General features: G+C 38.1%; 1 protein-coding gene across 1 annotated transcript; it reads right to left on the bottom strand.

The window, feature by feature from the left end:
- Nucleotides 1–540: 540 nt before the first annotated feature.
- LOC122094084 (thioredoxin 1-like) lies at nt 541–10,911 on the bottom strand. The gene is made up of 2 exons (XM_042664740.1): nt 10,389–10,911; nt 541–1,079 (listed from the first exon to the last, which is right to left on the bottom strand). The coding sequence occupies exons 1-2, from the start codon at nt 10,651–10,653 to the stop codon at nt 766–768; spliced, it is 579 nt and encodes a 192-aa protein (XP_042520674.1). The 5' UTR covers nt 10,654–10,911; the 3' UTR covers nt 541–765.
- Nucleotides 10,912–12,898: the final 1,987 nt, after the last annotated feature.

Raw genomic sequence — 12,898 nt, 5'->3', positions numbered from 1 at the left:
TTCGAATTCTGCAGAGAACCATGATGGGATTTATTTCATTCTATGAGGCTCATAATGCAATGCACGTTGCACTTTCATAGGGTCCCCAGAGAGGCAAATTTGGTCTAATCTAACCTTTAGTATCGTTCGCACGAAGTGGCTGCCTCCAGACTTGAACCGTGTCTTCATGCTGGGGCGCCCAGACCTCCTTCCACCAAACCAAGCAATGGCCCCTATTTTATTTCATCCTATATTTCAAAATGCAGCTTTGCACAAATATAAATATCAATTACGAAAAAGGTTGAATCGACTCCAGGTGTTAGGAAAATAAAATGTGAGAATATGTATTGACTCTTTTATGACAATATATAAATCAATAGCCATGGTGATGTTATCACCCCTATATACCCACCACATGTTAAAAGTGTTTAGAATGCACAATTGACTATAACCAAAGAACAGTTGTTTGTCTGACATATTGCCGTATAGTTATTTACCAAATACAGCAAGACTATGACGAAAGAGGGGAGGGCTCATTATGAATACATCAGCACAGCATTATTTTTCACCCACATCAAATTTCCAGAAAGAGAGACTAAAATGTGTCTAAAGTATGTAGGAGACATGTTTTGTATGATAAAAACAAAGATAACTGCAGCCTCCAACTATACACATCATGCTAAAGACTTACCAGGCAGTACATATATCCAAACGTGCCACATCAAAAGCTTAAAGAGCTCATCAGACATTACTAGAAACAGGACATTAATCGTGAGCTTACTTTCTCTACAAGAATTTCTCAATGCTGGCAGTCAGAGTGCTTTTAGGCACAGCACCAATAACCGTGTCTTTCTTCTCACCATCCTTAAAGATCATGATGGTTGGAATGCTTCGAATGCCATATTGGGTAGCCACCGGAGGGCAGTCATCAGTGTTCAATTTATAGCATTTCATCTTTCCAGCATATTCCTTCGATAGTTCCCCAATTATTGGGTGGATCATGCGGCATGGTCCACACCATGAGGCCCAGAACTCAACCAGCACAGGGAGATCAGAGTCGAGGACAAGAGACTTCCATGTTTCTTCAGTCACAGCTGGAACTGCATTTATATAGAGAAAAAGTTGAGAAATTTCAACTTCATACACAGAGATTGAAGATATAACATCTAAGACACAAAAATGAATGAAGATATACTAGACCAATACAGTATCAGTGCGGTTCAGATCATCCACATTCAACCAGAGTTTCACAACACAAAAACAGATCACTTAATAAAACATGTCTACGGCATGAACCTGATTTGATTCTCAACAATTTTGCACAGTATGACAGTACAAACAATTCTAAGGTCATCCACTTTTCCTTGCATTCTTATTGTTCTTTTTTCTTTTGGTCAGGGGCATTTGGATTAGCACAATATCATGCTGCCGAATCAACCATGTCCCAATAAACAAAGGCATTGACAATCCAATGAATGCACATTACCCCATCTTTTGGTTTTATGCTTTCTCATCAATTAACTTTCAGATATTATTGAATTATTTCATGTCAAAAGAAGAGAACAGTAACTTTACATCAAGGTAAACGAGTAGAGTTGGGGGCAGTGGTGGCAACAAAGCAGGTTAAACGGATGCCTGCCCCACACCACCCCTACTAATTAGGGGATGGGATAACTCTTATTAGATTAGGGTCCGGTACAGTTCCCATCGTGCCTCACACAGTGGGTATCCCACATGCTTACCTAAAATTGGTGAGGCCCATGCAGGTTTAACAAGGTTGGGCAGCTTCATTTTAGCTGGAGCCAGATCTATTGCCAACCCTGGATGGAGTGCTGAAAACCTCACCATATTGACTTGTTCAAGTCAATGAACAAGTCAATTCAATCAGGTTTTTAAGTGCAAAGAAAATCAAACAAGTAGGCTATAAACTCAATCCATATTTGAATAGCATGACATTGACTAATTGATTGGAGACCTCCATGACTTTTATAACTGGCAAACATCGAATAAAAACTGCTTGTCAATTGAACAAAGACTTCAGGCATTTGTGACAATCAAAGCATCCAACAATTACACAATGAAACTGATGACAAGCCTAGAACCAGTATTTGAGAAATAGAAGAAACCCATAACAAAAGAGTCTGAATTTGCAGAGTTGAGATTCACTCTCATAACTCAGCAAGGAACTAATAAAGAATTATTCGTAAGCTTCAACAGTCGACCAACAAGAAACTCCACAGGAACCTTCCCCACACCCCACTTACCTCTCAAGAGTAATTTCAAATTTAAAAGATAAGCTGTCTTGTTTCAAAGATAACAAGTTGGTGACTTGGAACTCTATCATGTGTAATAGATTGGCAGACCACGTTCTACGAATTAGAAAATATGGGGTGAAGATGAAAATTGCAAAAAGGCTGTGAAGCTTGACAGTTTCAGGAATTTCAAAGCATGGCCCAGTTCATGGGTCCATAGCAAACTGAGAGGTGGGATTAAATAGTCCTTTTGGACCACTGGATCGAAACGTTACCCTAATCTAATGGAGGACTGTTTGCAGAATTAAACAAGGCATCCAAAGGGGCAAGGGATCCCTGGACCTGAGCCCCCCCCCCCTCTCGGGTATACAACAGATGGCCTAATCCTGACATGAAATCATTGGCAACACAATCAGATAATGACATTTTCCAACACCTTAGAATCATTAATCGTAGATATTCCTACATTGCTCTGTCCAGCAGAAAGGTCAAAAGATGATATACACACTTGATTTGCAGACTAGTAATAGCTTGCCAGGTGGCATCTCAAAGGCATAAAAAATTCTTCAATTCTGGCCCCACCAGAGGGCTCATAATGGGATCTTCCATTACTGGACTATAGTGCTCCAAATGTGGCCTTCATCAGAAAAGGCCTTCAATGGAACATCTGTCATGAACGTAAACTGAAGCTGACAGCTTACAGAGAAAGATCCACATGGTTCTGACCTTAGAATAGAAACTTCATCAAGAAATGTTGAATCATGGCCTTCCACAGACAGCAGACTAATGAGAGAAAACAAAATGTAAGTTTTCGGATAAAGATCCACATGGTTCCAACCCAGCCAATCATGGAGCTCAGAAAGGGACCTTCATCAAGGAAGATGCAATCAAGAGCTTCTACCACTGGATACCTATGACAAAAATCAAAAGAAAATCTCCAATGAAAACCCAAACCAGTCATTATTAAACATGAACCAATCATGACATCCCAAAACAGAATCCCTCCAAACAGCTGTCAAAGCTCTTTTAAGTTACAGTGAGTGAGAAAGGACTTCAAACTTCTGTCTTTTCAGTAAGTAAGGTGATCATAGTTGTAAGTTGTCATGGCGACTAGGGAACCCTAGGTGTTGGAGGGAACCTAGCTGACAAGGTTCCTGCGTAGGTGTGCAGTACAACAACAACAACAAAAAACTCAGCCTTATCCCAACTTAATGGGGTCAGCCACATGGATCCAGACCAAGCAAAGTAGGTAAAAAATGGGGTCTAAACAGAAAAGGAGGGTGAAAAAATAAATAAATAAATGAAGAATGCAAGATGAAAGGCTATATGTAATATAACAGTGATAATTTTATATATGATATGCAACAAACAATCCATATCAGTGCAATTTGATATAATTATACTAGTAATAATTATATTATATGAGAGAACCAACATATAATAAACCTAGCAGAGGATATAACTATGCAAGTATTTTCAAACCAAAAAAAAGAAGCAAAAGACAGAAATAAACATAAATCAACGTAAACTCAGAAGTGTCAACAAAGCGGGCTGTTGCCTTGGACCCAAGAAGGAGCCTGGACACCTAGGCAACACCTTGGCAACTATGATGGTGATACTCCTGCCAGTTAAACAATTGTTGGCAACCAGTCCTTCAAGGGTAAAACCAGAAACCCAAACCACTCATTTATGAGTGAAAAAAAAAGAAGAAGAAAACAACATACAAACATCCAGGCATTGTTATTATTATTAAAACAAAAACAAATCAACCTTTGAAAACATGACAACTCCTTTTTCTTATTTTGAACTTGTTAAAATTAAATTATGTGTCACATGGAGAAACATTACTAGATCACAGGAAAGGAACAGATCTGGTAGGCTTCACTAATTATACCAAACAAGGTCTGATTGATGCAGATTAATAACCAAAATAGGCTTGTTTTATTAAAAATAAGCCTAGGGTTGGCTTGTATATGTGTTGGGCCTTCAGTCCATGTGGTTTGGAGTGTATTGGGCCACTTTTATAGGTCTAAAAGAGGAGCTCTAAGATTGAGTACGGGATTACTAGTTAGTTTCTTTTTTTCATTAGTTTCCTTTTTAATAGGGATTTGATGGGATTAATAATTAGTTTTTAATTTCAATCATTAGTTAGTTTCTAAATTCAGTCAAAAGTTAGTTTCTAATTTCTTATTTCCTAGTTTCTATTTTTAATTTTAGTAACTAAAGGTCTTGTGTTTATTTAGTTTCCCATTTCAGTTTTGGAAACTAAAGGTAGTTTCTATTTCTTGTAATCACCCCATCATCATTATAAATAAAGAAGGGCACATACACTACAGCCCACGATTTTATGAACAAAAAGATGCTGCAGCGTTTCTCCTTTGTGAGGGTTCTTTGTGTTTGATCAAAGAGAAGGATTTGGTGTGTGATCCATTTGACTCCTTGCGGCGTGAAGTCCATGAGGTTTTTCTTCAAGCTTTCTTATTTCTTTCAAGTTGGTTTTCAAGGTTCAACTGCTGTTGAAACATTCAGGTATTTATATTTCCGATTTCTGCCCAGATTTTCTGACAAAAGAGCCAATCGGCCTCTACTGTTGGTATCAGTTCCAGCCGTCAGTTTGCTCTCAAATTCTGGTAGACTGCTTTCCCATTCCCCACTAAGGATCAATCCAAATTTGGGCGGTTTCTGTGCATCCATTAGTGAGATATTCAAAATCTCTCATATTTTGTCCTGTAGTGATTTTTCCAGAACAAAACCAGAATCGATTGCTTTGATCTGTCCTATTCTGTTTCTGTGATTCCTGCTGTTGATTTGGGACTGTTGCATCATATTACTACTGCTGGTTCATCTACTTGATCAATTATAATCTGACCTATGTAGTATTGGATATTGAAGTCGACCGCAGCTAGTTTGCCTCTATTTTCTGTTGGTCTGCTATTTGCTGGTGTGTTGGGATTGGTTGTGGTTGTTCTTTGGTTTAAAAATTCCTGCAGTTTAGGTCTAGTTTGAGCTTTCAAATATAGTCCTACATTACTGACAGCCTTTGAAATTGAGGTCGATTGACCTCTTCTATTAGAATAACAGCCCTGCAAAGTACAGATTGATTCTGAAAAAAGGAAGTACTAACCGTTGAAGATGTGTGCAGACGTTACGAGCAAGTCCACCTCCCTTTAGGCTTGAATTGAGACCTGAAACCCAAACCGTTGAAGGGAACCCCGACACCTACGACATTCCCTCAATTGCCGATGCCAATGAAGATGAAAGGGAACCATTTTGGTCGGAGGTGGCAGCGGCCATATTCAACAAAGAAGAAATTGGTGACCGAGGGGCATCGGAAAATGGGAAAGGCAAACAAATGACTGACGAAGAAGAAGAAGAAGATGATGTAATAGATAGAGGACTAGACGGTGGTGAGGTCGTCCAATTGCTGCTGAGGTTGAAATTCAATAGAGAGAAGAAATTGGAGGAAGTAGATTGCATGAAACGAGAGAAGTTGCTAAGAGCTTGAAGATTGTTGTTGTTATTGTTCTAATGGATAGAGTTTGCGGCCATTTTTATCAGGCACAACTCCTATTTCTTTGCCTTCACTTGTTTCTAGAAACAACGAAACAAGTATAACTTGTTTCGTCATGTTCGTTTCTAGGAACAGAAATGACCATAAATTTTGATTTCTATTTATGAAAACAGAAGAAACGGAACGAGTTTGTCAAATGCTTTTTGTTCCGTTTCTGTCGTTTCTTGACATAGAAACGACAAAAATGCATTTCTGGAAACGTTATCAAACAGGCCCTAAGTGATTAAGGGAGCACACTGAGTGGGGTTGGTGGGTGGAGGAATTGAGATTGGGCTCATGCAGGTTTCATGCTAACAAGGGCATCAACCCAAGCCCACTGCAACACCTTGGGTTATTTTTTCTTTTTTTGCAGCCCAAGCCATGAATCAGCCCAACCTCAGTGCTTCTTCTTGTTGTTGTTTTATTTTTGGTGTGGTGTGGTGTGGAGTGGGGTGGGGGGGGGGGGGGGGGAAGGGGTTTGTGGTCAGGCGGGCTTGGGTAAGCCAGTTGCAGTGCCTACCTGTAACGAGATTTATATACTTAGCAAAATATAAGCATTAATGGATTGTCTAGATTGTATGGAAGCAATTCCATTGCTTGCTCCTTCATGGATATCTAATTCTGGTACAAGCATAATGATGGCGGCAATGGGTTGGACCCCATCAGGTTTCAATTTTGTCAATTTCGGTTCATGTCCAAATTGCCTCAACCAGTCAACCCTAACAGAACCCATTTTTTAATCATGTCAAATTATCCCTACCATAATAAAACCCATCTATTAATGTGTTATGGTCATGTCAATCCACGAGAAAACATGATGTTAATATTATCGAAACTTTAGATTCATGTCATATGCTTTTTTTTTTAGGTAGAGTAGAAACAAAGTTTCTTTACAAAATGCCAAGAAAGGACTTAAACTCTAACTAATGCATAGAAATACATAAATCAAAATACAAAGCAACACACTTCATCAATGGTTAGGTATAATACATACATAATATATATTCTATAGTGTCTGCTACTGAAAACCTGTCAAATGAGTTGAGCGGGTCAAGCACCATCAACCCTAACAGGCTAACAGTACATGTTGATTAAGCATGAAGCATTGAGGTGTTGTGTCCCATTCAATTTCTGTTGTGTTGGATTTCCTTCAACCCTAGTCCTGTAATTTTGTATCATGTTATCATCAGGTTGGTTTTTGGGAATTGCCGCCCCTATGTTAAGCATAACTTATGGTTTTTCATAGTCCAGCTACATATCAATTTGTATTCAATGGGGTTTGGGATTTGCATTATTCAATAGCCTTTCAGACTCTCCATATTCAGTTATTCACATTGACTGAGTTATAGGGAGACCAGTACCATTAAATTCCTTGTGGTGCTACCACAACACCAACACATGTATTTTGTGATACTTCCTTTGCTCAATCATGATGTCATCTGCATTGGTACAGATAAATATTTCTAGAAATTCTTAGGTTTAAAGTACTAGAAAACTGTAATGCCAAGACACAGAAAATGTGTCAATACAGAACATAGAAAACCAAGGAGCGTAGGAGACCCAAGGCTTTGGAGGGACTAGCCGACTAAGTGCCCTAGGCGTGCAGCATATGTAATGGGATTGTCTAAGTGACACCTCCACAGAAGTATTTAGAACTTGATGCCTTCTTTTAATTGACCCTTATCTTGTTCCCAAAAGTTCTTTAAGTTAGGGGTATAAAAGGGTTTTCAAAAATAATTTGAAAATGACTAATATTATGTCATTATCATAAGTTGTCATTATCATGAAATTTTCGAAGACAGATGGGAAATGACAGTATTTGCCCTCATTGGAACAAAAAGTGCACTATGCTAAAAGGCTAAAAAACAATTATTTGACACCTTAAGGGGGTTTAATAAGAAAATCACATATGTAATATAGCAACGATTTAAATATATAATTATGCTTATATGCAACATAGAAGCCATATCAAATGTAATATGGTATAATTATGCTAGTAATGACCTAAAATGAGAAAACCAACATATAGTAAGCAAAGCGCATAGATATCATATAACTATTTTCATACAGAGAAATAAACATATATGAATGTAACCTCGTGAAGTGTAAAAAACCGATCTAACACAAGGTGTACTGTCACAAGCCACAAGGCTCCGCTTAGGCATCCAAGGTGGTCACCTTTCTTGCATTAAACAGGGCATGTTGTCGACTTGGACCCAAGAAGGCGCCTGGACGCCTACGCGATGCCTTGACAACTACGGTAGACATCAAATGTTCAGTGTTTGTACAGTCTCCATGTGATGTTAGGCTTGAGTCCATAACTAAGCTTTAACTCAAGACCATGAGGTAGTGCAAAGAAAATAACAAACTAAATCCAATTTTTTTCAGTGGGTGGGCACATAGAATAATAAGTTCCTTCCTGCATAATTTATAAACTCGCACCAAACTAAAATATGAATAGCACACACTACAACATCATCAGGTAATAAGTCAGCCATCTAGTGAGCAAGATCAACACCTTAACCAACAGTGACATTTTTTATCAACGTAAACTACAATTTAGACTTGTTCAATGAAGTTCCATGTTTATAATAATTATGTAAGATAAACTTGAGAGACTGACCAAATAAAATTAGGAAATAATTAAATAATTTCTGATCATTTTAAGTTTGATTTGAAGTCATTTTCTCCTGATAAGTAAAAGATTCTTTTAGTTAAGGTACGAGAAATGCAAGAAAGAAGGACCTCACATACTTTGACCAAGCCAAGAGCTACACCAAAAGCCCCATCTCAATCGGATATTTTTATCTCACAAGCTTTAATAGTATTTTTATCTCACAAGCTTTAATAGCTTTCGAGATATGTTGAGTTGAGGCAATGTACCAATTTGATGACCCTATAGGTGACTACAAGAGTCTGTCGGGGACTAACAGACTGAACTGTGCATTAAACACGAATGAAGACTTGCAAGTCATGATTTAAATGCTGGCAAGGCTAGAAGAATACAACTGTACATCAAGTAATGATGTTAAACTGGATTCATACCCTTGGATACCGGTGTCCAACATTACCCACCTGACTCATCTAAAGTTGGGACAGTACAGCCAACAGGTCTGATTGGCATAGACAAATTTGATCCATTGGATTGATATTCTGGCTGTTTGCAGAACTTATATAGGTCCATTGATTAGTAACTATGACAAGATACGGATAATCAAACATGTCTATATTAATGGGCCTATCATACTCACGCTGCTAAATTGGTAAGTGACTATTTTCTATTGTCCAAGAGAGCTTTATTTTGCAATTTGTTAGTTTTCAAGAAAATACAGGTTGTACTCCCATAATTATTTTTAATGCATAATGTTCTGCAGATAAAAATTTAGCAGTTCGTCATGATTTAGCTGTCATTTGAAAGCTATTCAGTAATCTCCAGATGACTCAAGAACTCAAGAATCCCCCCTCCACATCAAGCCTCAAAAAAGGGCTGACATGTCCCAGGGTAAGCCAACTCATCATCCTTCAAGTTCCACTCACTCTTCCAATCAACACCTATGAGACTTTGAAAATCTCTGATCTTACCACCTTCAAAACAGATAATGGATTTTGGCTGCAACATAAATGAAAAAGTAAAAACCCAGCAGCCAAAAACTTTGAATTGTCCCCAACTGTGAGTAGAATGAAATCCAAACCAACTCTAGAATTTCCTGCTACTTAACGCAATAAGGATAGGATAGGATTTAACCTTTCTCATGCAAATTGTGCCCATTCCATCACTTCTTCCTAATAAATCTCTACATCTACTCTGAAAACCCTGCAGGAATAATTGCTTAAAAACCATGAGGTTCCACTGCCATGGAGTTCATAGACTGAAAAAATGGATCCACAAGAAATCAAATGTGTGTTCTCAGTTGCACATCCAGCCTACAGTTCTAGACACTCACTTGAGAACTCTTTTGCATCCAAAGAAAGATGATAAGGCTGTCTCCAGCGTTTGAATTGTTAAATCCTTCCACAGCCTCACAATTGACTGGCACAAGCTTTAATTCAATATTTGCAAGGGGTGGTTCTCCCATCAAACACCCCACCAAAATCAAGCCAAGAACTTTTCCAGCCATGCCATTGTCTTTCTTGATCCTTAAACTGTTAGTCCTAACTAAATAAATCAACCTTTCGCATTGAACTTACTTAAAGAATATAAAAGAAATGCAGAAACTATAAGTAATTGACAAATTACGCAAATCCCCAACCAAATAGTAGTCAGAATTCTCAATCTGTCATGAGATCATAATCACAGATTTCTAATCGATGTTACAGATTCTAGTCGTATTTTCTCGTATCCAAGAAATGGCGATTCCCCCGAACTCCCAAGCAAGCAAGAGTAACAAATAAGCTAATTCAATCATTTTGTCAACAAATCAAGTACGTTTTCCCAAATCTTTCAAGAACCTGGATGAACCACGACAATCTATCGTCTAAATCTTTCACTACGACACCTAACCACAAAAATCAAGATCCATAAAAGAAACTCGCATTAGATTAAAAAGATAATCGACAAAGAAAATCCTGCGAATTCAACTTCAAAGTTCAAACAGAAGAAACCTAACCATCAAGAGCTGTCTCCTGAGACTCGGAGACAATCCGCCTTCCTCTGGTAGAATTCGCCGCGTTCCTTGAGCTTACTGAAGCAGATGGACGAGATGTACGACTCAAAGGACTGGAGTGGAACTTCAAGCCTCTGAATTCAGGTAAAGAAACAAATCTCTGTCCACTACAGAAAGCAAGAACCGACGATGCCTTCGTCGATGAATACAGAGACGCAGTAAACCTTGATGATCGAGGAACTGTAACCGATTCGAGTACTGCAGCCATGGTTTCCTGTAGTCAAACTACTTTCCAAAAAATCCTACTAGAGATGAAGTAGAAGGGAAGATCTCAGAGAGAAACGAAAATTCCGAACAGACGAACAGCGAGAATAGAGAGAGAGAGAGAGTGGGAGTGGAGAGAGTAAGCAGAGAGATGAGACAGAAATTTATTAATAAAAGAAATTTCCCCCAACTGTATTTATCAAAATAAATAATAAAAAAACAAGAAAGGAGCAACAGAAGACGGTGAGCTATCTTTGTGGAGTTTTCCAAGAAAATGAAAGAAAATTGAAATTGGAGAGCGTAACAGTCTAACCAGAACGTTGTAGGTGTGATTTGTCGCCGTTTGGTACAAAGAATGGATGAGGTCACTGGCCAATCAGATGTGTCGACAGAGCATAAAAATTGGAGTAGTGTGTTACTAGTCAGTGGGGCCCACAGCGTCTGCATCGCTACAGATCCGCTCCTGCCGAAAACCATGGGTCGAGGACTCGAGAATCGTAACTCGTGACGTGGATATTTGCCAGAGCCCACAGAATATATTGTGGAGGCAGTGGTGCCAATACTAGGACCGGCCGAGCCCACTGTTTACAGCCTGAACCGGTCTGATCAATAAAGTTCTTACCCGGCATGATTATAATCGATCGTTCTTATTTCTTAATGCAAGAGTGTTACCCGATGGGTATCTGACTGATTAATACTCTAATCCAGCCCAATATGTTTAAAGCCCTATTATAACTTGTTCACTAAGCCTGATTGGATGAATCAGTTAGGTTGGATCGATATCGACCATGTTCAATCCTAATACCAATTCCGATATCTTAAACCATGGTCATTAGCATGTTTAAACCCTTTAAAAGCTCATTTAGCCTGATTATAACCCGTGTCTATTAATCTTGGTTTGAGGAATCAGTCAGATTGGATCGATTTCGACCATGTCTGATTCCAATACCAATTTGGATTTCTTATACCAGGGTAATTAGCCCATTTAAAACTCTCAAAAGGGGTGTTTAGTCCGATTACAGACTAGTACTCAATCAATCATTTATAAAATGGGCCCCTAGCATATGATGTCCGATTATTTATTATCATTATTATTTATTTTTTCTTAAGGTTTGATTACTTAAAAGAACTGTCATAGTGCAAGGTCCTAATGTAGGTCCTAATGTTGGTTTGGTCCGATTAAAGTTCAGTACCTAACCAGTTGTTTATAAACTCGTGATGTGGATATTATACCTGTATTTTTGCTCCCGGATTCTTACATAACAATCGTATTAAACACGTCTCGTCTCATTGTTGTGCGTGTTTTATTGTGTAGGATTTCTAAAATGTATTATTATTGTATGACCCGTTTAATTGTTGTACATATTCTGTTACGTATGTGGATTTGTGGGTGATGTGGCATGGATGTAATTATTTGTATAATTTAATATTTATGTTGTCAGTAATTGTTGGGTAGTTTTATAGGAGTTATAGTTAATGGGAAAGTATTGTACGTGGATTAGAGAAGTTGTAACCACTTTGAATTCCTATTTAAGTGGGATTACTTTAAATGAAAGATAGACTTGAATGATTATTGGTTCCTATTTTTTTATATTTTAAGAAGGAGGTCATGACTTTCTCGATAAGACCAAGAGGTTGGCTACCTCTCAATTAGCGAGACCCCAAGCTTAATCAGTAAAGTGAGTTATCTATCTATTTTCCTATTTAATTTCCTAATTCCTATTTTATCTCTTCTTTTTTCCTTATTTTATCTATCCTCCCTCTTGCACGTGCAGCATATCCGCTATAGTATTATTGCTGTTTCTGAACGTACTAATTATACTAGAAAATGAGGTTCTAAAGTTGATTTAGTTTGATTAAAGTCTAGTACCCAACCTTTTTTTTTTTTTTGGTTGGTAAATAACAAATTCACTAATGGTGATAAACATGTGTACAACCATTAGTTTTAGACTCACAAAGTCTGAGAAACCAAGGAATGGAATATGGCCAATCTATCAAACACATGATAGACAATGGCTTCCATGCCATTACATCTGCAACACTATTCAGAGCCCTTGGAATACAAGTGAAATAAATGGAAACAAATAAAGCACACTGTTGTTTAATATCATTGGCGGCAGCCGCCGCCTCCAGAGGTGGTATTTCATTACAGTCTTGAAGTAAATTAACAATCTCCTTCTATCCGATTTTACTTGAAGATGTAGATATCCTAAAGCCAAAACATGAGATAAAGCAGATCTGATGGCTAG

Source organism: Macadamia integrifolia, chromosome 11 (assembly GCF_013358625.1).
Source record: "Macadamia integrifolia cultivar HAES 741 chromosome 11, SCU_Mint_v3, whole genome shotgun sequence".
Lineage (NCBI taxonomy): Eukaryota > Viridiplantae > Streptophyta > Magnoliopsida > Proteales > Proteaceae > Macadamia > Macadamia integrifolia.
The sequence above is the reverse complement of the archived record's forward strand: the minus strand, read 5'-3'. Positions and strand labels throughout refer to the sequence as shown.

Coding starts and splice junctions, on each gene's coding strand:
- LOC122094084 (XM_042664740.1), bottom strand. CDS start 10,653: ATGGCTGCAGTACTCGAATCGGTTACAGTTCCTCGATCATCAAGGTTT. Junction 1,080..10,388: donor TCAGGAGACAGCTCTTGATG/GTTAGGTTTCTT, acceptor ATATAAATGCAG/TTCCAGCTGTGACTGAAGAA.